General features: G+C 40.5%; 6 protein-coding genes and 1 pseudogene across 6 annotated transcripts; all 7 read left to right on the top strand.

The window, feature by feature from the left end:
• Window positions 1-740: 740 nt before the first annotated feature.
• LOC142391208 (OX-2 membrane glycoprotein-like) lies at window positions 741-2,451 on the top strand (annotated as a pseudogene).
• Window positions 2,108-5,499, top strand: LOC142391384 (uncharacterized). The gene is made up of 7 exons (XM_075477152.1): window positions 2,108-2,447; window positions 2,878-3,016; window positions 3,768-4,106; window positions 4,241-4,549; window positions 4,718-4,817; window positions 4,987-5,031; window positions 5,119-5,499. Exons 2-7 carry the CDS (start codon window positions 2,962-2,964, stop codon window positions 5,342-5,344), a joined length of 1,074 nt encoding a protein of 357 aa, XP_075333267.1. The 5' UTR covers window positions 2,108-2,447; window positions 2,878-2,961; the 3' UTR covers window positions 5,345-5,499.
• A 1,636-nt stretch (window positions 5,500-7,135) lies between these two features.
• Window positions 7,136-8,279, top strand: LOC142391207 (OX-2 membrane glycoprotein-like). The gene is given in 5 exon segments (XM_075476983.1): window positions 7,136-7,188; window positions 7,278-7,373; window positions 7,528-7,866; window positions 7,956-8,193; window positions 8,195-8,279. Coding segments are annotated over 4 exon segments (717 nt in total). The 5' UTR covers window positions 7,136-7,188; window positions 7,278-7,318.
• Window positions 8,280-8,681: 402 nt separating this feature from the next.
• LOC142391383 (uncharacterized) lies at window positions 8,682-11,313 on the top strand. The gene is made up of 7 exons (XM_075477151.1): window positions 8,682-8,789; window positions 9,546-9,884; window positions 10,019-10,327; window positions 10,399-10,437; window positions 10,545-10,629; window positions 10,720-10,782; window positions 11,036-11,313. The coding sequence occupies exons 1-7, from the start codon at window positions 8,735-8,737 to the stop codon at window positions 11,160-11,162; spliced, it is 1,017 nt and encodes a 338-aa protein (XP_075333266.1). The 5' UTR covers window positions 8,682-8,734; the 3' UTR covers window positions 11,163-11,313.
• A 979-nt stretch (window positions 11,314-12,292) lies between these two features.
• Window positions 12,293-16,183, top strand: LOC142391385 (nectin 1a-like). Its single transcript, XM_075477153.1, has 7 exons — window positions 12,293-12,358; window positions 13,099-13,437; window positions 13,553-13,861; window positions 13,942-13,980; window positions 14,068-14,167; window positions 15,277-15,327; window positions 15,415-16,183. Exons 1-7 carry the CDS (start codon window positions 12,304-12,306, stop codon window positions 15,560-15,562), a joined length of 1,041 nt encoding a protein of 346 aa, XP_075333268.1. The 5' UTR covers window positions 12,293-12,303; the 3' UTR covers window positions 15,563-16,183.
• Window positions 16,184-18,191: 2,008 nt separating this feature from the next.
• LOC142391382 (OX-2 membrane glycoprotein-like) lies at window positions 18,192-20,024 on the top strand. The gene is made up of 7 exons (XM_075477149.1): window positions 18,192-18,244; window positions 18,334-18,429; window positions 18,584-18,922; window positions 19,012-19,320; window positions 19,398-19,436; window positions 19,534-19,620; window positions 19,794-20,024. Coding segments are annotated over exons 2-7 (831 nt in total). The 5' UTR covers window positions 18,192-18,244; window positions 18,334-18,374; the 3' UTR covers window positions 19,796-20,024.
• Window positions 20,025-20,739: 715 nt separating this feature from the next.
• Window positions 20,740-23,300, top strand: LOC142391731 (OX-2 membrane glycoprotein-like). Its single transcript, XM_075477758.1, has 6 exons — window positions 20,740-20,991; window positions 21,247-21,585; window positions 21,675-21,983; window positions 22,115-22,213; window positions 22,311-22,363; window positions 22,509-23,300. Exons 1-5 carry the CDS (start codon window positions 20,844-20,846, stop codon window positions 22,322-22,324), a joined length of 909 nt encoding a protein of 302 aa, XP_075333873.1. The 5' UTR covers window positions 20,740-20,843; the 3' UTR covers window positions 22,325-22,363; window positions 22,509-23,300.
• The last annotated feature ends 101 nt before the right edge of the window (window positions 23,301-23,401 follow it).

Here is a 23,401-nt window from a genome sequence, read left to right as displayed (position 1 = left end):
ACGTGTAATTTTTTTTTACCGTCGCAGTCAATAAAAAATATAATATATATATGTATATTTTATTTACGGCCCTCGGAGGGCCCGGAGGGCCCAAATCGCGGGAGGGCCGTTCGGGATATGCCCGAACGGCCAGATAGCCAGTCCAGCCCTGTGCCTACCTTACCTGTGGATGCTTCATCTCGTTTAGGTCTCTTTTAATTCTGACACTTGGTGGTGCTGGTGGGACTGTTTGACCAACTTGTGCTTCCAGAAATATTGTGGTCGTGTGATTTTATGAAAACGATTTGTGTTATTGGATTTAAAAAGACCTGGATGTCTCCACTCCAGCTGTAAACAGTTACGATGTTTTAGATTTAGTCAGTTAAGAAGCCAATAGCTTTTCTCACAGGCTCCAGTGTTTACAGTGGGCATTTTAAACATATATTTGCTCTAGTTGTCTGTGTATTAGTTTAAAAGAACAGTCATCCCCAAATGATGTCACTCTAACTGTACTTTTGGCACATTGTCTTGTGTTGTAAGGTTCCTTTTTTTTTTCTATTTCCCTTTTGACATGAAATGAAAGTAACTTGTTCCTATCAAACTATTTTCCAAACTGGACAACACAAGCGTGGTGAGTGTGCTCTGTTTAATCTATGTTCCTTCATTTAAGCAGCTGAGAAACATTTCTAGATAACTATCCATTCTCATTTAAACCCACAGGAATCTGCTGTTAGATTTGAGATTTTCCACTTGGAGTGACAATGGTTCACGGCACGTTTGTGTGTCTTCTGCTTGTGTGCGGAGTCATTCCAAACGGTAAGCAGAGGCCGGTATTGCTCACTTTATATTACTAACTTGTCCTACTTCTCAACAGAAAACCCTATTGCTTTAAGTAAATTCGAGTAGTATAAGAACAGAGATTCATCCTTCATACATCTACTGTATCTGTTGTTACATTTCCTGGATGTAGCTTTGGCAGCTGTGGTGCAAACGCAGGAGTCTGTGATGGCAGAAGTAGGAGGAGAGGCTCATCTCAGCTGTCAGCTCAGAGAATCTAAAGAGGTCCTTCAAGTCACGTGGCAGAAAATCTTACCCGATAAAGAGAGGAATGTTGCCTCCTCCAACAAAAACTTTGGTCAAACAGTGAATCCAGGCTTCAGAGATAAAATTGAATTTGAAGATGCTGAACTGCAGAACAACTCCATCACAATCAGGAATGTAACAGAAGAAGATGAGGGCTGTTATCTCTGTGTGTTCAGCACCTTTCCTGAAGGAGCTCTGACAGGCAGAAGCTGCCTCAGAATCTTTGGTAAGAGCCTGACAGCATCATAGATTGAACTTCTTGACTCAGTGACATGTATCCACATCTTCATGATGGTGTTTGTTTTTTTCCCACAGAGCTGCACCAACCGCTCCTTCATGTCAGAGCGTCGGACTCTCCTGAAGAGTCAGTCGTGTCGTGTTCGGCCACAGGTCGACCTGCTCCCACTGTAACTCTGACTGTCTCACTACAACACCTCAACGTTTCTCTCTACAACACCGTCAGTGTGAACAACACCGACGGTACAGTCACTGTCAACACTACAGCTGTGCTGTCTGGTTTCCGTGACAACAGCACTCAGGTGGGATGTGCTCTCTGGTCCTCAGAAAGAGGCGTTTGTGATGATTCCTGAGCTCAAACGGACGTCTGCTGATGGTAAGAAAGTCCCTCAGAGCCTCAGATTCAGAGATCAATGATCAGTTTATGATTCCAGTTTCTTTTGTCAGGTTTGGATGAAGAATCTGGATCTGAGCTCAGAGGTTTCAGTAAGTTAATGTTGAAATGGTCTCATGTTAGTGTTCCCATGAATGCTACAGTTGCTTTATTGTTGTTGTGTGTATCTCATCAGCATTTATGTTTTTTTGCTCTTCAAAGGATGGCCTTTGATTGTTATACCTATAATGGCGGTCTGTGTTTGCACTGCGGTCCTCATCATTCTCCTGCTCAGAAGAAGAGCTCAGAAAAGGTACTTCTGTCAAACAGCTTATTTGTTGTTGTAACATCTGTGTCTTAATCAGCTCATAAGTTGTTTTTTTTTTATATTAAATCTTTCAGCGTGTTCAACAGGGAGCTTCAGATTAACTCCCACTCCCCTCCCTGCAAGACACATACACCACCTGCCTCACCCGGAAAGCAATCTCAATTGCGAACGACACCAGTCACCCTGCACACGGACTGTTCAGCCTCCTTCCCTCTGGAAGAAGATACAGAAGCCTCCGTTGCCGCACTGCCAGACTCAGGAACAGCTTCATACATGAAGCTGTCAAGAAACTAAACTCTCTCCCATCACTCCCCCCAGCCAGATCCTCCAGACTGACTGGAAGCTGAAACACCCCTGCACTCTGCACAGGTGTGGCGTCTGCGATCCAAACGCAGCGGACAGTGGTGGCAGCGCTGGGAGACCAGGCCGTCCTGCAGTTTCAGCTGAGTGAGTCCAAAGATGTCATAGCTGTTACCCTCATTTGTGTCAGTGGATCAGCCTGTGTTAAAGCTTTCTGTCAGGTTAAAATCACATGTATAAAGACCAAAGCTTAGTAACACTCTGAGCCACACAGTTTCCTTTTCATGATAAAATCTTTGGAGGGCGCCGCGGGTCACACTCCAAAGTGAAATTAAAGCTCTCACTTTATAATTTCCATGTGAGTCATGGGAGCCAAAAAAAACCTATAAACACAATAAAAACACATTTTCAACAATGTAGACACAAGTCTTCTGATAGAGAGTACATGCCTCATCAGTAAACTAAATACATGATATACGTACATAATAACTGCACTGTAATCCCATGAGGAGTGGCTTTATTTAGTTCTGTTACGCAATATGAAGACATGTCTGTTTCCTCCTACTTCCAACGTCAGGTGCTTGACGGACCAATCAGAACGAAGGGACGCACATATTCAAACTGCACCTCACCACACTATGATCCACAACATGCAGGAACAATGCTTCATGGAGTTATTATATTCTGCCTTCTTGCTTTTGGACTCTTTCTGAAAGGTGAGATGAAACAACACCATAATGAGTTTTTTGGCCTTTTCACACAGACTTGATCGTTTAATTTTCTGACAATGCAAACATGTTGTTTATTGTAGTTCTGTAATTATATGTTTGAAGCTGTGGGGGGGGTTAAAAATGCTGCAAAGTTACATGTATAAACTGAAGGGGGTGAATGAATGAATCAAACTTGAGCTGTGAGTTTAAATTTCTACTTCATAGAATATACTATTGTAGGAGCTATTTGTAGAGTTAGTTTTTGTCTTTGGTTCTAGTTGTAAATTTAATTTGCTAATTATGAGTAACTTTATTTGATTAATTTCAGTGCTTTATTTAGATTTTTTGCTAATATTCTTTGTTTGTTATTTGTTTAGAATATTTTGCTAATTGGGTCACACTGGGCACCTGAGGCTATTTATGTAGGTAGGCACCTGGAGTACCAGCATGCACCTGGGTGGGCCAATGGTTTTTTACCAGGGAAAAGGAGAGAGCAGCGGGTTTTCTTTGTTCTTTTGTTTGTTTTATTGTTTTGAAATAAATAATCAGAAAACGCAAGAATTCATTTTTGGACATTCATCTTCTTTTGCCTGCGTTAAACCACATCCCCCATGGTGCATCAGTGGTCTTTTGATTTTGTTTGGTTTAAGTTTAATTTGTTTTTTATGGACAAATGGCCACTAAAACTATAATATTATCAACTGAAAGAGCACAAACCCTCCTTTAGCTGAGGCCTCTGTTGCTATATTTCCTGCAGGTGTAACAGCTGTGGTGCAAACGCAGGAGTCTGTGATGGCAGAAGTAGGAGGAGAGGCTCATCTCAGCTGTCAGCTCAGAGAATCTAAAGAGGTCCATCAAGTCACGTGGCAGAAAATCTTACCCAAAGAAAACAAGAACATGGCTTCCTACAGCAAGTATGTTGGTCAAACGGTGAATCCCGGCTTCACAGATAAAATTAAATTTAAAGATGCTGAACTGCAGAACAACTCCATCATAATCAGGAATGTAACAGAAGAAGATGAAAGCTGTTATCTCTGCATGTTCAATACCTTTCCTGATGGAGCTCTGACAGCTGAAACCTGCCTTCAAGTCTTCGGTAAGAACCTGACAGCATTATAGTTTGAACTTGTTTAACCAGTAGCAAATGATCCATTCCTTCTACAGACACTGTTAAAATGGGAAAAAATTGTTTTTGTATCAATGTGTTAATGATGACCATTGTCTCCACAGAGCTGCACCAACCGCTCCTTCATGTCAGAGCGTCGAACTCTCCTGAAGAGTCAGTCGTGTCGTGTTCGGCCACAGGTCGACCTGCTCCCACTGTAACTCTGACTGTCTCACTACAACACCTCAATGTTTCTCACTACAACACCGTCAGTGTGAACAACACCAACGGTGCAGTCACTGTCAACACTACAGCTGTGCTGTCAGGTTTCCATGACGACAGCGCTCAGGTTGGATGTGCGGCGCGAGTGCTCTCTGGTCCTCAGAAAGAGGCGTTTGTGATGATTCCTGAGCTCAAACGGACGTCTCTTCAGGGTGAGAACCTCTGTCAGAGCCTCAGATTCAGAGATCTGTGGTCACTTTGTGATTCTCATGTTTTAGTTGACAGCAAATTTAGTAAGTGCATCTTCCTGTGTTTTGATGAGTTGTGTTTGCATTTGTGAATCCCTGAGCCTTGTCATAATTTCCTCCGTTTTCTCTTAGATTCCGCTTGGCTCATTGTCCCTGTGGTGTGCTGTGTGCTGGCCTGTTGTGTTGCTGCCGCTGCACTCCTCTTCGTGCAGCGGAAACTGAAGAGCAAGAGGTAACTTTGCCTTTCTACTCATTACACGAGTCATTGTAATGTTTGTGTGATGCCCTTAATATTTGAGCGGTTTTATTGACTTTGCCTCGAAGAACACAAAAGCCGTACACAGCTGATAAATGCTCGTGTAGCACTGACCATAACTCCTTAAAATTCTTCTGTCTCTCAGGGAGCGGAACAAAAGGCCCCAGAAGTCAACCAAAGACGCACATGAGTAAGAACTTTTCATAACTGGAGAAATTTAGTCCTCGAAGTGTGTATAATACTGACAGTGAGAATTATCTCTTGTTTTTATCTTAAGGAGCGTAACACCTTCAAGGAAGCAGGACTCGGACGACGAGACTGAGATCAGACGACGGACACCGGCCACTGACAGTCCAAAAAACAACCACCCAAAACAACCACTGTCAAAACCAAAAAGACTGTTTAAAGACTGTGCTGAAGCTGGCAGAATTGTTAATGCCACTCGATCCAGTACTAGTAAAAATCTTTTCCAACACTTTGACAGGGTGGCCGCGGGTCCTTAAAAAGTCATAAAAAGTCGTAAATCAATTTTCCTGAAAATAAGACCTTAAAAAGTATTAAATTGTCTTAAATTCAGATTGCATGGGTCTTAAATATTTGTGAATTTTTCTTTTTGCTCTAAAGGAACAGTATTTTATTTTTTTTAACATATTTACTTGATTTTATAAGCATTTGTTCATGGGACTTAAATGTTCTGAAAATATTGTAATAAATTTAATTTAGGACAGTGATGAATTTTTTGTGATCTTTTCGCATGACACACATTTACTCGATGTTCTTAAACTCAACCGTCATTTGTCATTTTACCATACTGTCAGTGTGTTTACTTGGAAATACTTGGTATTTCATCGTACATTTGGTCTTAAATTTCATTTAGAAGTGGTATTAAAAGGTCTTAAAGTCTTAAATTGAACTTGTTTATACCTGTATACACCCTGCTTTGAAGTCTAAAAAAAAAACACCCTTTTGATATTGTTTGCCCCTCTATTTTTTTTTTCTTTTTTTTTTTTAGCCATAATTTCTGTCCTACCTTTTATATATTTTAGACAGAATGAAATTTTCGTGTGATAATTTTCATGCCATTGAGTCGGGGTCCGAATAACATCAGATAAATCAAATCTCCGGCATGAGCACTAAAAGCTGCTTTGTATCACTGAATAATGTCGAGTGCTTTCTTAATGTTTCTCAAAGTGATCTCGGCTTTATATTCTGACATGCTAACTGGAGAACACTGTGTGTTGCACCTGATGTTTTACTGCTTTGCGCTCTGATGGGAGACAACACCGGATCTGGGGCTCTTTTGTCACAATAAACTGCGGGTATAACAGGTATATAACATATAATAGGTATAACTCGGGGGCCATGATGGAAACACTAACGAGAACATGCCGAGAAAAGAAAAGACGATTCGTTAGCTGTGATCACTACAAATATATTTCATAAATATATTCCTCTGCACTTTATTTCTCCCCATGTGAACTTTGTTTTCTGTGTGAACAAGATTAAATTTCATTGATCAAAGACTCCAGTTATTATCTAGGATTGTTGTTTTTTACATAGATGTAGAAACTATTTTTTTTTTTTTTTAAATGTGTCTCCTTCCACCCGCAGTTTTCAGTCTGATCGTACCTGTTATTGATTTAAGATCAGTTTTTTAAAAAGTGAGGATTCCTGAGCTCAAATGGACGTCTGCTGATGGTAAGAAACTCTTTTAAAGCCTCCGATTCAGAGACTGATGAACAATTGTGATACTCGTGTCGGGGTTTCTTTTCCCAATTTTTAAGAAAAGTTGAGTTTCTTTTTTCTTTCTTTTTCTCCTTTGTGACTTAACGTTTGCTTTTCTTCATTTTCACCTTTTTTCTTGGGTCAAGCTGAGCTGGCGTTGGTTTGCCTACCTTACCTGTGGATGCTTCATCTCGTTTAGGTCTCTTTTAATTCTGACACTTGGTGGTGCTGGTGGGACTGTTTGACCAACTTGTGCTTCCAGAAATATTACGGTCGTGTGATTTTATGAAAACGATTTGTGTTATTGGATTTAAAAAGACCTGGATGTCTCTACTCCAGCTGTAAACCGTTACGATGTTTTAGATTTAGTCAGTTAAGAAGCCAATAGCTTTTCTCACAGGCTCCAGTGTTTACAGTGGGCATTTTAAACATATATTTGCTCTAGTTGTCTGTGTATTAGTTTAAAAGAACAGTCAACCCCAAATGATGTCACTCTAACTGTACTTTTGGCACATTGTCTGTGTTGAAAGGTTCCTTTTTTTTTTTCTATTTCCCTTTTGACATGAAATGAAAGTAACTTGTTCCTATCAAACTATTTTCCAAACTGGACAACACAAGCGTGGTGAGTGTGCTCTGTTTAATCTATGTTCCTTCATTTAAGCAGCTGAGAAACATTTCTAGAGAACTATCCATTCTCATTTAAACCCACAGGAATCTGCTGTTAGATTTGAGATTTTCCACTTGGAGTGACAATGGTTCACGGCACGTTTGTGTGTCTTCTGCTTGTGTGCGGAGTCATTCCAAACGGTAAGCAGAGGCCGGTATTGCTCACTTTATATTACTAACTTGTCCTACTTCTAAACAGAAAACCCTATTGCTTTAAGTAAATTCGAGTAGTGTAAGAACAGAGATTCATCCTTCATACATCTACTGTATCTGTTGTTACATTTCCTGGATGTAGCTTTGGCAGCTGTGGTGCAAACGCAGGAGACTGTGATGGCAGAAGTAGGAGGAGAGGCTCATCTCAGCTGTCAGCTCAGAGAATCTAAAGAGGTCCTTCAAGTCACGTGGCAGAAAATCTTACCCGATAAAGAGAGGAATGTTGCCTCCTCCAACAAAAACTTTGGTCAAACAGTGAATCCAGGCTTCAGAGATAAAATTGAATTTGAAGATGCTGAACTGCAGAACAACTCCATCACAATCAGGAATGTAACAGAAGAAGATGAGGGCTGTTATCTCTGTGTGTTCAGCACCTTTCCTGGAGGAGCTCTGACAGGCAGAACCTGCCTCAGAATCTTTGGTAAGAGCCTGACAGCATTATAGTTTGAACTTCTTGACTCAGTGACATGTATCCACATCTTCATGATGGTGTTTGTTTTTTTCCCACAGAGCTGCACCAACCGCTCCTTCATGTCAGAGCGTCGGACTCTCCTGAAGAGTCAGTCGTGTCGTGTTCGGCCACAGGTCGACCTGCTCCCACTGTAACTCTGACTGTCTCACTACAACACCTCAACGTTTCTCTCTACAACACCGTCAGTGTGAACAACACCGACGGTACAGTCACTGTCAACACTACAGCTGTGCTGTCTGGTTTCCGTGACGACAGCACTCAGGTGGGATGTGCTCTGTGGTCCTCAGAAAGAGGCGTTTGTGATGATTCCTGAGCTCAAACGGACGTCACCTCATTTGTGTCAGTGGATCAGCCTGTGTTAAAGCTTTCTGTCAGGTTAAAATCACATGTATAAAGACCAAAGCTTAGTAACACTCTGAGCCACACCGTTTCCTTTTCATGATAAAATCTTTGGAGGGCGCCGCGGGTCACACTCCAAAGTGAAATTAAAGCTCTCACTTTATAATTTCCATGTGAGTCATGGGAGCCAAAAAAAAAAACAATAAACACAATAAAAACACATTTTCAACAATGTAGACACAAGTCTTCTGATAGAGAGTACATGCCTCATCAGTAAACTAAATACATGATATACGTACATAATAACTGCACTGTAATCCCACGAGGAATGGCTTTATTTAGTTCTGTTACGCAATATGAAGACATGTCTGTTTCCTCCTACTTCCAACGTCAGGTGCTTGACGGACCAATCAGAACGAAGGGACGCACATATTCAAACTGCACCTCACCACACTATGATCCACAACATGCAGGAACAATGCTTCATGGAGTTATTATATTCTGCCTTCTTGCTTTTGGACTCTTTCTGAAAGGTGAGATGAAACAACACCATAATGAGTTTTTTGGCCTTTTCACACAGACTTGATCGTTTAATTTTCTGACAATGCAAACATGTTGTTTATTGTAGTTCTGTAATTATATGTTTGAAGCTGTGGGGGGGGTTAAAAATGCTGCAAAATTACATGTATAAACTGAAGGGGGTGAATGAATGAATCAAACTTGAGCTGTGAGTTTAAATTTCTACTTCATAGTATATACTATTGTAGGAGCTATTTGTAGAGTTAGTTTTTGTCTTTGGTTCTAGTTGTAAATTTAATTTGCTAATTATGAGTAACTTTATTTGATTAATTTCAGTGCTTTATTTAGATTTTTTGCTAATATTCTTTGTTTGTTATTTGTTTAGAATATTTTGCTAATTGGGTCACACTGGGCACCTGAGGCTATTTATGTAGGTAGGCACCTGGAGTACCAGCATGCACCTGGGTGGGCCAATGGTTTTTTACCAGGGAAAAGGAGAGAGCAGCGGGTTTTCTTTGTTCTTTTGTTTGTTTTATTGTTTTGAAATAAATAATCAGAAAACGCAAGAATTCATTTTTGGACATTCATCTTCTTTTGCCTGCGTTAAACCACATCCCCCATGGTGCATCAGTGGTCTTTTGATTTTGTTTGGTTTAAGTTTAATTTGTTTTTTATGGACAAATGGCCACTAAAACTATAATATTATCAACTGAAAGAGCACAAACCCTCCTTTATCTGAGGCCTTACCTCTGTTGCTATATTTCCTGCAGGTGTAACCGCTGTGGTTCAAACACAGGAGTCTGTGATGGCAGAAGTAGGAGGAGAGGCTCATCTCAGCTGTCAGCTCAGAGAATCTAAAGAGGTCCATCAAGTCACGTGGCAGAAAATCTTACCCAAAGAAAACAAGAACATGGCTTCCTACAGCAAGTATGTTGGTCAAACGGTGAATCCCGGCTTCACAGATAAAATTAAATTCAAAGATGCTGAACTGCAGAACAACTCCATCATAATCAGGAATGTAACAGAAGAAGATGAAAGCTGTTATCTCTGCATGTTCAATACCTTTCCTGATGGAGCTCTGACAGCTGAAACCTGCCTTCAAGTCTTCGGTAAGAACCTGACAGCATTATAGTTGGAACTTGTTTAACCAGTAGCAAATGATCCATTCCTTCTACAGACACTGTTAAAATGGGAAAAAATTGTTTTTGTATCAATGTGTTAATGATGACCATTGTCTCCACAGAGCTGCACCAACCGCTCCTTCATGTCAGAGCGTCGGACTCTCCTGAAGAGTCAGTCGTGTCGTGTTCGGCCACAGGTCGACCTGCTCCCACTGTAACTCTGACTGTCTCACTACAACACCTCAATGTTTCTCACTACAACACCGTCAGTGTGAACAACACCGACGGTGCAGTCACTGTCAACACTACAGCTGTGCTGTCAGGTTTCCATGACGACAGCGCTCAGGTTGGATGTGCGGCGCGAGTGCTCTCTGGTCCTCAGAAAGAGGCGTTTGTGATGATTCCTGAGCTCAAACGGACGTCTCTTCAGGGTGAGAACCTCTGTCAGAGCCTCAGATTCAGAGATCAATGATCAGTTTATGATTCCAGTTTCTTTTGTCAGGTTTGGATGAAGAATCTGGATCTGAGCTCAGAGGTTTCAGTAAGTTAATGTTGAAATGGTCTCATGTTAGTGTTCCCATTAATGCTACAGTTGCTTTATTGTTGTTGTGTGTATCTCATCAGCATTTATTTTTTTGCTCTTCAAAGGATGGCCTTTGATTGTTATAATGGCGGTCTGTGTTTGCACTGCGGTCCTCATCATTCTCCTGCTCAGAAAAAGAGCTCAGAAAAGGTACTTCTGTCAAACAGCTTATTTGTTGTTGTAACATCTGTGTCTTAATCAGCCCATAAATCTTTGGTGTTTTTATATTAAATCTTTCAGCGTGTGTAACAGGGAGCTTCAGACTAATGAGAATCCTGAAACTGGGACCAAAGACCCTCGGAAGTAAGGCTCTGTTTATTCCGTCATTCTTCACTTACGTTGATGTTTAATTTTACTTCGCTGTCTTGAGATCCTCCAACTTTCCTGCTTTCGCTCCTGGCTGATCTCATGTTCACTGTGCATATCAAACACATTCTGAGGCCTGTCAGTCTAACCATTTTCTTTGTTTTTAGTTGTACAGGCTACTTAAATTACCCAATATTATTTGAGGGATGAAAACATTGCAAATAAAAACCTGTTTTTGTCTTATGTGAAGGACTGAGGAGCCTTTAGTGACGCATCAGAACATTGAGCTCATTGAGCCCATCAAAACACCTCCTAAGGGGAGCGGAGAAAACATCGCCCCAGATACCATCGAGGCAACATTACATCAGTTGGACTAGTGTTGATTTTTATTATTTTTAATTTGTAAATAAACCACAGTAATCCACCACACTGTGGTTAAAAAACAAAAAAAACTTGAACTGAACTTTACCAAAGCCTGAGAATCTTTTGGTGAAATTGCGTTGAAACACATCCACTCCTCGCCTCTCGTGGACATTTCCATAATCTTCACACTTTGTGTTTTATGTGTCTTTTTTTTACATCAATTTTTTGTACTTTTTTAAAAAAATAAATCATATTCAATGTGAAAAGTGGTGTGTTTTTTACAGGGCTGTTCCTCTCAGGGATTCTGCAGACTGCTAACATTAATATTGACGTAGTGACAGCAGATAGGGACAGCGTCTCACCTGAAACTTTACAATGTGACCACTAGGTGTCGCTATTTTATCAATTTATTTTATGAAGCCGTGTAGGGATTTCTCACAATGAAATACGTCGTGCATTATGTTTGATAATGACAAGTCAGTAATCTATTTACCCATTCATGTATGTATTTTATATATTTCTCTTTAAAACCTGCCAACAAACACAGTTAACTCCGCGGGATTTATTTAAAAAAAAAAAAAAACTGCTTTTCTTATGATTGCTTTGAAAATTTGGGATCAGCTTTATGTTTTTGCTTGGTGAACATCTGACTTTTCAGCAGATCGTAATGAAAAATAAATCTCAAACAGGCTTCGGGCTTTATTTACGGCAATAACACGGTGGTTTAATTTTATTTTAAGGATCATCTCCGCTCTTAATTGACTCATTTATTCATTTTAATCTCGTCTGTGTTGGATGAAGACGTTGTGGTTCGTCACGTGACTTGCGCACAACCGCCTCAAGCAGTTTGCAGGTTGCGCACGCGGCTTTAACGGTCGTGAACGAAATTGAAAGTAATACATATAAATATTATACGCTGTTCCATTAAAATGAGGATCGGGGACCATTTGGAGTCAGTGATTGTAAACTAACATTTTCATAATAAATTTTGTTTTAAAAAAATGGAGTAAATGAAGTGCACATGTGTGTTTTTAGTAAAACCCTGTCAGGTTTTATCAGGTATTATTCGTTGCTGCCTTTATTCTTTCTCTCCGCCCCTCACCACGCCTGCCCGCGCAGGTCGGCTTTTCAAAAGTTTGGCGCACATTTCCAACGATGGCAGCCGCTTCGGTCCTGCGCTCCTTCTGTCTGTTGGGGATCCTTTCAAAAGGTAAGAGAGGGAAGTTTTATCGGGTCGTAAAAATGACTCTAATGTATCTTAAAAGAAGTAGCTGCGGACAGACCTTTTTCCTGCCTTTGTTATCATTTGAAATAATAGTTATGGGGATAATAATAATAATAGTTATTATTTATTGATCCAGGAAATTAAGCAATGCAGATTCATTCAGATTTACAAGCTGATGCAAGACTCTGATGCCTGGATAATAATCAGTGTCCATCAAATATCTTTTTTTGAACACAGATTTATTCCAACCCTCCCACTATGAAGGGAGTGAAATGAAAACAGGCCTTAGCAGGTGAAGTGTGTGGAACATGTTGTATTGCACATTTCATACACATGTAAAGAGCCCCAGAGGAGTTTTATGTCCAGCAATGCTCCTGTTTGTAATGGCTGTAAAAAAAAACAAAAAAACGTTTTAACTCCACTCAGTGAGTTCAGATTGAAATGAGCTGCTCTGTTCATCAAATCAAATCAAATTTATTTATATAGCACATTTCATGTACAAACAATTCAAAGTGCTTTACATAAAATAAAAGCATTGCAGCAGGGAGTGGAAGAAGCATTAAAATACATAAAAGAATATAAAGAGAAACAAATAAAATCATTCATGGCTTCGATCAACTGATGAGCAGACCTCACAGAGACGGACATACATGCACACGTGCTTCCATTCTGTCCGCGCTCTGCTTGACTTTCACAGCCACATCTGTCTCGTGATCTCTGCACAGGTGTGGCGTCTGCGATCCAAACGCAGCGGACTGTGGTGGCAGCGCTGGGAGACCAGGCCGTCCTGCAGTTTCAGCTGAGTGAGTCCAAAGATGTCCTTCAAGTCACGTGGCAGAAAATCCTTCCTGATGGGGAGAAGAACCTCGCCACGTTCAGCAAATACTTCAGACCCAGAGTGAATGGTGATCTGAGAGAGAAGATGGATTTTCAGTGCGTTGAACTGAAGAACTGCTCCGTGGTGATCAGGAAGGTGACGGAGCAGGATGAAGGCTGCTATCGCTGTTTGTTTAACACCATTCCTGACGGAGCTCTGACAGGCAGAACCTGCCTCAGACTTTACGGTAAGATCTCATGGAGCAGTTGATAACATGGTTAAACATTAAATATGCACACTTTTCCTTGCATCTAAGGACGGCTAAAAAAAAGCGCGTCGCGTCCTCGCGTGTTTCCTTGCAGAGCTGCACCAACCGCTCCTTCATGTCAGAGCGTCGGACTCTCCTGAAGAGTCAGTCGTGTCGTGTTCGGCCACAGGTCGACCTGCTCCCACTGTAACTCTGACTGTCTCACTTCAACACCTCAACTTCTCGCACTACAACACCGTCAGTGTGAACAACACCAACGGTACAGTCACTGTCAACACTACAGCTGTGCTGTCTGGTGTCCGTGACGACAGCGCTCAGGTTGGATGTGCGGTGCGAGTGCTCTCTGGTCCTCAGAAAGAGGCGTTTGTGATGATTCCTGAGCTCGAACGGACGTCTCTTCAGGGTGAGAACCTCTGTCAGAGCCTCAGATTCAGAGATCTGTGGTCACTCTGTGATTCTCATGTTTTAGTTTCTTTTTTTCAGGTTTTTACAAGACACTGCGGCCTGATGACAGCAAATTTAGTAAGTTCATCTTCCTGTGTTTTGATGAGTTGAGTTTGCATTTGTGAATCCCTGAGCCTTGTCATAATTTCCTCCGTTTTCTCTTAGATTCCGCTTGGGTCATTGTCCCTGTGGTGTGCTGTGCGCTGGCCTGTTGTGTTGCTGCCGCTGCACTCCTCTTCGTGCAGCGGAAACTGAAGAGCAAGAGGTAACTTTGCCTTTCTTTTTTTTATTTTTTATATTTAACACATTATTTTTTATTTTTCAAACTCAGAACAAACACTACACAGAGTTGGTGTGGTTATGTTACAAACTGAAATGTGAAAAAACAAACAAAAAAAAGAGGGAATAGTTAAATACATAAAACTGACAGGCACTATTTCCAGTTGAAAGTAAGCTCTCCTTTAAGAAGGTCAGAGCGTAGGTCACCGGGCAGGTAGTCCATCAGGGGTCGCCACAAAGCTTCGAAGTTTTCAGTGTTACCACTTAATTTTGCACTTAACCTCTCCAGTGGAATAACTCCAAATATTTCCACTGAGTTACCGTAGGAGGTTTTTCAACAAATCCAGTTTCGCAGAATACATTTCCGACCCAAGAATAGTAATTTATTAGTGAGTAGGAATTTTTTTCCCTTTTATTTTTTTTGTCTGGGGGTGGCAGCCCCAATAGACACTGCCCAGGATCTTTACAAAATCTCGTCTTTAGAATCGCCACTTATCTCTTTGGTTACACATTTCCAGAACCTAGATATAACAGGGCATTTCCAAAAATAATGAATATATGTTCCAATACCCGTCTTACATTTAGGACATATTGGTGACCGGTTGGGATTTATTTTGTTAAGAAAATATGGGGTCCTGTGTTGTCTATGGATGATCTTATATTGAATTTCCTTAAATTTATTACTCAAAAACAAAGAATGGGATTGCTTAAACCTCCTCCTCCCAATATTTCAGGACATTCCCAACACCATGACTATCACACCCTTGTAAGACATTATAGAATCTCGAAATAAAACCTTCGTTTAAGGTAAACTTGATAAGGAATTTTCCTATAGGTCCTGGATGAGTACAGGGGTCCTTCGACTCCCTATTAACTGATGTTACAAAGTGGCGAATTTGGAAGTAGGCATAAAAATCTTTGGATGAGAGGCTTTGCCTTTCTACTCATTACACGAGTCATTGTAATGTTTGTGTGATGCCCTTAATATTTGAGCGGTTTTATTGACTTTGCCTCGAAGAACACAAAAGCCGTACACAGCTGATAAATGCTCGTGTAGCACTGACCATAACTCCTTAAAATTCTTCTGTCTCTCAGGGAGCCTAAGGGGAACAAAACGCCCCAGAAGTCAACCAAAGACGCGCATGAGTAAGAACTTTTCATAACTGGAGAAATTTAGTCCTCGAAGTGTGTATAATACTGACAGTGAGAATGATCTCTTGTTTTTATCTTAAGGATCAAAACACCTTTAATGAAGCAGGACTCTGAGATCAGACGACGGACACCGGCCACTGACAGTCCAAAAAACAACCACCCAAAACAACCACTGTCAAAACCAAAAAGACTGTTTAAAGACTGTGCTGAAGCTGGCAGAATTGTATAAGGCACTCGATCCAGTACTAGTAAAAATCTTTTCCAACACTTTGAGGTGGTCTAAAAACAAAAAACAAAAACAGCCTTTTGGTACTGTTTGCTCATTCTTTTTCTTTTTTTTTAGCCATAATTTCTGTCCTACCTTTTATATATTTAGGACAGAATGAAATTTTCGTGTGATGATTTTCATGCCTTTGAGTCGGGGTCCGAATAACATCAGATAAATCAAATCTCCGGGATGAGCACTAAAACCTGCTTTGTATCACTGAAGAATGTCGAGTGCTTTCTTAATGTTTCTCAAAGTGATCTCGGCTTTATATTCTGACATGCTAACTGGAGAACACTGTGTTGCACCTGATGTTTTACTGGTTTGCGCTCTGATGGGAGACAACACCGGATCTGGGGCTCTTTTGTCACAATAAACTGCGGGTATAACATGTATATAACATATAATAGGTATAACTCGGGGGCCATGATGGAAACACTAACGAGAACATGCCGAGAAAAGAAAAGACGATTCGTTAGCTGTGATCACTACAAATATATTTCATAAATATATTCCTCTGCACTTTATTTCTCCCCATGTGAACTTTGTTTTCTGTGTGAACAAGATTAAATTTCATTGATCAAAGACTCCAGTTATTATCTAGGATTGTTGTTTTTTACATAGATGTAGAAACTATTTATTTTTTTTTTTTTAAATGTGTCTCCTTCCACCCGCAGTTTTCAGTCTGATCGTACCTGTTATTGATTTAAGATCAGTTTTTTAAAAAGTGAGGATTCCTGAGCTCAAATGGACGTCTGCTGATGGTAAGAAACTCTTTTAAAGCCTCCGATTCAGAGACTGACGAACAATTGTGATACTCGTGTCGGAGTTTCTTTTCCCAATTTTTAAGAAAAGTTGAGTTTCTTTTTTCTTTCTTTTTCTCCTTTGTGACTTAACGTTTGCTTTTCTTCATTTTCACCTTTTTTCTTGGGTCAAGCTGAGCTGGCGTTGGTTTGCCTACCTTACCTGTGGATGCTTCATCTCGTTTAGGTCTCTTTTAATTCTGACACTTGGTGGTGCTGGTGGGACTGTTTGACTGACTTGTGCTTCCAGAAATATTACGGTCGTGTGATTTTATGAAAACGATTTGTGTTATTGGATTTAAAAAGACCTGGATGTCTCTACTCCAGCTGTAAACCGTTACGATGTTTTAGATTTAGTCAGTTAAGAAGCCAATAGCTTTTCTCACAGGCTCCAGTGTTTACAGTGGGCATTTTAAACATATATTTACTCTAGTTGTCTGTGTATTACCTCTATGGTACGCATTATGATCCCAGTTGGTAAAAAAAATGTTTTGGGTGTTTTTTTTGTCTTAAAATAGACCAAGTAAACTTAATCAAGAGACATTTTCAAAAAATATTATTTTTTTAGTAGTTTTTAGGGTTTGTTGCCATACGGCAACACGGTACGATTGTGGAAAGTAATGAAAACGAGAGTTTTGTTTAAAATTGTAATAACATTTATTTAAAAACTCATGTTATAGTTTCAACAATCCCCAGTAGCCTGAACAGTTAAGAATGCATCTCATTTGAAAGTAAAAACCATTTAAAAAGACATTTGTCATAGTTTAATTAAAATTTTTGTGCTATATCACTGTGTGCTATAGCGACTTGGAGATCTCTCCTGAACCAGTTATCAAAAAACAGCTTGTGGGACTGGTTGTCTGGGATTATGCTCGCAAGTCGTAAAACGATGTTGCCACTTGCACACTTAATCCTAATTCATCTTCACTACCATCTACTGAGAGGGCTAGTTTTGCTTTCTCCCGTGAGGAACCATAAAATATTGTTGCATTCATTATGTAAATGGAAGAAAGATGTGTCAAATGTCATCATATGCAATGCCGAAAGGACTCACAAAGTGCATTATTATAGTAGACTATAGAAGATCAGTGTACACCAATGAAATTTCTATTAACTTTACTACAACAGTCAAATGTGTATCTGTCAAATTGATGGACCTGAAAAAATAACTAAATGATTCTACATGGTTGTGGAGCCTCAGTCCATAAAGTTTACAATATGCTTTTGAACAATATAGGCCTATAACTAAATACAAAATGTTATCAACATGCCAGGCTAGCAATTCATAATGGTACGGTGTTGCCATATGGCAACATACACATTTTAACATTTTTCTATTATTTAATGATCAAGTACAGTGCAATAAACTACAGAATAATGAACTTAACTCACCTTTTATTGAATATATATATTTTTTACCAGTTGAAAAATGTCATTAAAACACTTTTTTAGCTGTTTTTGAGGAGTCAAATGTTGAGGCTCCTCCCTGTGAAGATGTCTGCAGAAAAGGGGTTCAAAATAGCCTCCAGAAAGTCATGTGACAGATTTAAACACTGCTATTGGTTTACTTAGAACCCCATCTCTCTTTTAATGCATTGCATCATAATTGGGTATGTATTGTCTATGAGTAGAAGGCTTAAAATGGGTTTGTTGCCAAATGGCAACGTCGTACCATAGAGGGTTAAGAGAACAGTCAACCCCAAATGATGTCACTCTAACTGTACTTTTGGCACATTGTCTTGTGTTGTAAGGTTCCTTTTTTTTTTTCTATTTCCCTTTTGACATGAAGTGAAAGTAACTTGTTCCTATCAAACTATTTTCCAAACTGGACAACACAAGCGTGGTGAGTGTGCCCTGTTTAATCTATGTTCCTTCATTTAAGCAGCTGAGAAACATTTCTAGAGAACTATCCATTCTCATTTAAACCCACAGGAATCTGCTGTTAGATTTGAGATTTTCCACTTGGAGTGACAATGGTTCACGGCACGTTTGTGTGTCTTCTGCTTGTGTGCGGAGTCATTCCAAACGGTAAGCAGAGGCCGGTATTGCTCACTTTATATTACTAACTTGTCCTACTTCTAAACAGAAAACCCTATTGCTTTAAGTAAATTCGAATAGTATAAGAACAGAGATTCATCCTTCATACATCTACTGTATCTGTTGTTACATTTCCTGAATGTAGCTTTGGCAGCTGTGGTGCAAACGCAGGAGACTGTGATGGCAGAAGTAGGAGGAGAGGCTCATCTCAGCTGTCAGCTCAGAGAATCTAAAGAGGTCCTTCAAGTCACGTGGCAGAAAATCTTACCCGATAAAGAGAGGAATGTTGCCTCCTCCAACAAAAACTTTGGTCAAACAGTGAATCCAGGCTTCAGAGATAAAATTGAATTTGAAGATGCTGAACTGCAGAACAACTCCATCACAATCAGGAATGTAACAGAAGAAGATGAGGGCTGTTATCTCTGTGTGTTCAGCACCTTTCCTGGAGGAGCTCTGACAGGCAGAACCTGCCTCAGAATCTTTGGTAAGAGCCTGACAGCATTATAGTTTGAACTTCTTGACTCAGTGACATGTATCCACATCTTCATGATGGTGTTTGTTTTGTCTCCACAGAGCTGCACCAACCGCTCCTTCATGTCAGAGCGTCGGACTCTCCTGAAGAGTCAGTCGTGTCGTGTTCGGCCACAGGTCGACCTGCTCCCACTGTAACTCTGACTGTCTCACTACAACACCTCAACGTTTCTCTCTACAACACCGTCAGTGTGAACAACACCGACGGTACAGTCACTGTCAACACTACAGCTGTGCTGTCAGGTTTCCGTGACGACAGCGCTCAGGTTGGATGTGCGGTGCGAGCGCTCTCTGGTCCTCAGAAAGAGGCGTTTGTGATGATTCCTGAGCTCAAACGGACGTCTGTTGATGGTGAGAGACTCTGTCAGAGCCTCAGATTCAGAGATCTGTGGTCACTCTGATTCTCATGTTTTAGTTTCTTTTGTCAGGTTTGCACGAAGGATCTGGATCTGAGCACAGAGGTTTCAGTGAGTTCATGTTTAAGTCATATTAAGTCCATGGGATTTGTCATAGTTGAAAGGTTTTAAATGTGAACACACGTATCTTTTTCCTTTCATTTAATAGACATCATGTGGATCATCGTACCGTGCGTCTGCGGTTGTGTCGCTGCTGTCGTCCTTGTCCTGCTCAAATTGAAAATGTCATCAACATGTAAGTCCTGTCAAAGATGTCAGCTTTGATGTAACTCCCATCATCTGTAAACTCCTTTCGAGAATAAGACAAATGTGATGATTTCAACCGCATCACAGACCGATATGAGTCAGTGCTTCATCTCGTTCTCACGCCTAAGAACCTGCGTCTCTTTTTGTCTGTTTCTCATTCAGGAACCAGACACAGTTTGTAAATGTGGAACAAGAAAATCCGCTGACAAACGTGATGATTCAAGCCTGAGATGAACCGCAACACATGGAGACAATGGACTGATACAGAGCAAAAAATATATATTAAATACTTCCACTATGTTGTGGTATTTCAGTGTTTTAAACCAGCAAATTGTTGACAACCATCCTTCTGTTTTTTGGGGGGTTTATTAAATAAAACGTGGCTGAAAACTCTTTCCGGCTTCTTTATGTTCTGTTGTACCTCTGTTGTTTTTATCATCTAGAAACCTTCGAGGCTGCAAGAATTATGGATATCAAATCAGAATTGTGAGGATGCTGTTAAGCAGCAGCAGTTTATTTTTCAACAGTTGTCACTGACCTGAAGCGTCAGAAGCAATCATGTTGTGTGATTATGGGTAGTTTATATGCAACAGGAATGTTTTGGATGATAAAGCACAACTTTTCAGCCTTAAAAAGAGTTCAGCAACTGCTTTTCTTTTCTTCTTTTTTTCCATTTTCTCAGCTTCATTCTGTTCTGCTTAACACTGAATTCTTCTCCTTTTGTTTTTAACCCTTCACGTCTTTCTGTTGAGACTTCTGCAATTTTTTTCAGCCATTTCATCAGTTCTGCCTTTTTTTTCCCAGCAGCTTTAAATTGTTAAACTAGTTTCTTTTCACCTTCAAATTGCTTCAACCACGACTTCAGCAACTGGCTTTCTGCTGATACTGAACTTTTTTCAGCTTTAATTATTTTTTTTGCAAGTTCAGCTTTCCCCATTCATTTAATCAGCGTTCTCACTGCTGTTTCACAGAAAAATCTTTTTCTAGTTCAGCTTGCATTTCATTTGTATCCTTCTCAACATTACTTCAGGATGAATCTCTGATGTAACACTGGATAAAGTCAGCCAAGGATAAGGTAACTGCATGATTCCAGGTAATGAAACGACGAAGAAGTGGCATTTCTGACTGCCTGTGATTTAGCTCGTGTGTTTTTTTTTTTGCTTCCTGTTGGGGAAGTTGTGTTTTTTCGTTTGAGAGAACGGTGCACCGTGCATGAAGCCAAAAGAACGAAAGCGGCACGCCTGTAAGCAAAAACTGATTTTTGCCAGACAGGGCTGGTTTCAACTCTGCCACTTGCAAGCAACGATGGAACATTGTGCGTTTGTGTGTCTGCTTTTTGTGTGTGGAGTCTTTGCGAGAGGTAAGACAGAAAAGCAGCAGTTGCCTTCGTTTAAGTGTGCAGGAAACTGTCTCTTTTCATTTCTTTTTTTTCCACTTTTGTCCCCAGTCTTGAACAAATACTGATGTAGAAGACAAACAAATCATTGCATTCTTTTTATTATTATCATTTAGATTTTTACACAGCATCCAAACTTTTATGTGGTATTGGGGTTGTACTTCAGAGTGCCTGTTCCTCAGTGTCACCTCTAACTGTTACTGTATTTCTCCCATGCAGCTCAAACAGCTGAGATACAAACACCGGAGACTGTGGTGGCAGCAGCAGGAGGAGAGGCTCGTCTCAGCTGTCAGCTCAGACAATCGACCCACGTTCTTCAAGTCACGTGGCAGAAAATTTCCCCTGAGGCGAAAACAAATATTGCGTCCTACAACAAAAACTTTGGTCAAACAGTGAATCCTGGCGTCAGAGATAGAATTGAGTTTGAAGATGCTGAACTGCAGAACAACTCCATAGTTATGAGGAATTTAACAGAGCTGGATGAGGGCTGTTATCTCTGCGTGTTCAGCACCTTTCCTGATGGAGCTCTGACAGGCAGAACCTGCCTCAGAATCTATGGTAAAAGCCTGACAGCATCATAGTTTTAATTTGTTTACCCAGTGACATGTATCCACATCTTCATGATGGTGTTTGTTTTGTCTCCACAGAGCTGCACCAACCGCTCCTTCATGTCAGAGCGTCGGACTCTCCTGAAGAGTCAGTCGTGTCGTGTTCGGCCACAGGTCGACCTGCTCCCACTGTAACTCTGACTGTCTCACTACAACACCTCAACTTCTCACACTACAACACCGTCAGTGTGAACAACACCGACGGTACAGTCACTGTCAACACTACAGCTGTGCTGTCAGGTGTCCGTGACGACAGCGTTCAGGTTGGATGTGCGGTGCGAGTGCTCTCTGGTCCTCAGAAAGAGGCGTTTGTGATGATTCCTGAGCTCAAACGGACGTCTGCTGATGGTGAGAGACTCTGTCAGAGCCTCAGATTCAGAGATCTGTGGTCACTCTGTGATTCTCCTCTTGCAGTTTCTTGAGTCAGATTTTTAGGAAGAATCTGGATCTGATCACACCGTTTTCTCTGTTTCTGTTAGGTTTCACTTGGATCGTTGTGTTGTGTGTCTGTGGGTGTGTTGCTGTAGTCATCATTGCTGTTGTACTAAAACTAATTAAAAAAAAAAACAACGCATCAGGTAAGACTTTAGGATTATGTTGACGATGATGGAAAATTTGTATCTCAGTTATTGACATTGTAACATGAGCATTTATTATGATTTTTTTTCCCTTCAGGTACTCTGAGATGAATGAGATCGATCATGAATGAGACACTGTCAAAGGCAGAAGTGAGTCAGTGTTTTGTCACAAACACCTACCTACTGTCTGCACTTGTTTATCAAGCTCTCCAAAGTCTCTCTTTGTGCGATTATGTGTTTTCATGTAAAAAAAACGATCCAAGTAAGTTTTCTTTTCTTTCTTCAAATCTTCTAGGAGCCTTTCTAAGTCTTTCTAAGGAGCCTTACACACTTTGTAAAAACAGAACGAGGAAATCAGATGACAAACGTGCTGTTATTCCATTAAATTGTGGTTGATTCATTCTATATTTAGTGTTGTGCCTTTATGTTCTTTCTTATTGGAATCTTCCAATCATTTGAAACCATTACATTGTGTCATTAAGTATGTCCCAAAAAGTAAGCCAAAGGGCAGAAGCAGTGTGTCCAAAAAAAAAAAAAAAAGTCATGCTTACTGCTTCCACAAGAAGTAAGAGGTTATGTAGCAAATGGGTGCTGGTAATCAATGCAACTTTATCATCAGCAAGTGTGAGCACCACTATGAAAACAGAAGTTTTGTCAGTTTGCTGGTCTGGAGGATTCAGGTGTGGTTACCGCAATGAGGAGAGGCATCAGCAATGATCTGAGAGAGACAACTGTGGCTGCCCATCAATCTGAGGAGGGTCATAAGTACATTTCCAAACATTGTGGAGTCCATCCTTCTACGGTAAGAAAGATTATTCACAAGTGGAAAACATTCAAGACAGCTGACATCCCAGGAGTGGACGTCCATGTAAGACAAACTATGATTAATACTATGATTTTAAAAAGAACTCATTTGGGGCGGTTGGTGGCGTAGTGGGTTAAGCAGCTGCCCCATGAACAGAGGCTACAGTCCTCGCTGCAGCTGGCCCTGGTTCGAGTCCCGCACCAGACGGCCCTTTGCTGCATGTCTTCCCCCTCTGCTTCCTGTCTCTCTCCAACTGTCCTATCATTAAAGGCATTTAGAGCCCCCCCCAATATATATATATATATATATATATATATATAAAGAACACATTTGGCTTTTTGGGAATTGTTGTCAGGAGAAAGCCTCTTATCTCCAAAAAGAAA

The sequence above is a fragment of the Odontesthes bonariensis genome, chromosome 11 (assembly GCF_027942865.1).
Source record: "Odontesthes bonariensis isolate fOdoBon6 chromosome 11, fOdoBon6.hap1, whole genome shotgun sequence".
NCBI classification, from domain to species: domain Eukaryota; kingdom Metazoa; phylum Chordata; class Actinopteri; order Atheriniformes; family Atherinopsidae; genus Odontesthes; species Odontesthes bonariensis.
This window is presented reverse-complemented; position numbering and strand designations above follow the sequence as displayed.

What these genes read in the sequence shown, in the direction of transcription:
- LOC142391382 (XM_075477149.1), top strand. Translation starts at nt 18,375, where the DNA reads ATGGTTCACGGCACGTTTGTGTGTCTTCTGCTTGTGTGCGGAGTCATT. An exon ending in CAAACGGACGTCTGTTGATG is followed by an intron (nt 19,321 to 19,397) that starts GTGAGAGACTCT and finishes TTCTTTTGTCAG; the next exon opens with GTTTGCACGAAGGATCTGGA. An exon ending in ATCTGAGCACAGAGGTTTCA is followed by an intron (nt 19,437 to 19,533) that starts GTGAGTTCATGT and finishes TTCATTTAATAG; the next exon opens with ACATCATGTGGATCATCGTA.
- LOC142391385 (XM_075477153.1), top strand. Translation starts at nt 12,304, where the DNA reads ATGGCAGCCGCTTCGGTCCTGCGCTCCTTCTGTCTGTTGGGGATCCTT. An exon ending in CGAACGGACGTCTCTTCAGG is followed by an intron (nt 13,862 to 13,941) that starts GTGAGAACCTCT and finishes TCTTTTTTTCAG; the next exon opens with GTTTTTACAAGACACTGCGG. An exon ending in GCCTGATGACAGCAAATTTA is followed by an intron (nt 13,981 to 14,067) that starts GTAAGTTCATCT and finishes GTTTTCTCTTAG; the next exon opens with ATTCCGCTTGGGTCATTGTC.
- LOC142391731 (XM_075477758.1), top strand. Translation starts at nt 20,844, where the DNA reads ATGAAGCCAAAAGAACGAAAGCGGCACGCCTGTAAGCAAAAACTGATT. An exon ending in GTGTGGAGTCTTTGCGAGAG is followed by an intron (nt 20,992 to 21,246) that starts GTAAGACAGAAA and finishes TCTCCCATGCAG; the next exon opens with CTCAAACAGCTGAGATACAA. An exon ending in AACCTGCCTCAGAATCTATG is followed by an intron (nt 21,586 to 21,674) that starts GTAAAAGCCTGA and finishes TTGTCTCCACAG; the next exon opens with AGCTGCACCAACCGCTCCTT.
- LOC142391384 (XM_075477152.1), top strand. Translation starts at nt 2,962, where the DNA reads ATGCTTCATGGAGTTATTATATTCTGCCTTCTTGCTTTTGGACTCTTT. An exon ending in CGGAAACTGAAGAGCAAGAG is followed by an intron (nt 4,818 to 4,986) that starts GTAACTTTGCCT and finishes TCTGTCTCTCAG; the next exon opens with GGAGCGGAACAAAAGGCCCC. An exon ending in TCAACCAAAGACGCACATGA is followed by an intron (nt 5,032 to 5,118) that starts GTAAGAACTTTT and finishes TTTTATCTTAAG; the next exon opens with GAGCGTAACACCTTCAAGGA.
- LOC142391383 (XM_075477151.1), top strand. Translation starts at nt 8,735, where the DNA reads ATGCTTCATGGAGTTATTATATTCTGCCTTCTTGCTTTTGGACTCTTT. An exon ending in CAAACGGACGTCTCTTCAGG is followed by an intron (nt 10,328 to 10,398) that starts GTGAGAACCTCT and finishes TTCTTTTGTCAG; the next exon opens with GTTTGGATGAAGAATCTGGA. An exon ending in GGGACCAAAGACCCTCGGAA is followed by an intron (nt 10,783 to 11,035) that starts GTAAGGCTCTGT and finishes TCTTATGTGAAG; the next exon opens with GACTGAGGAGCCTTTAGTGA.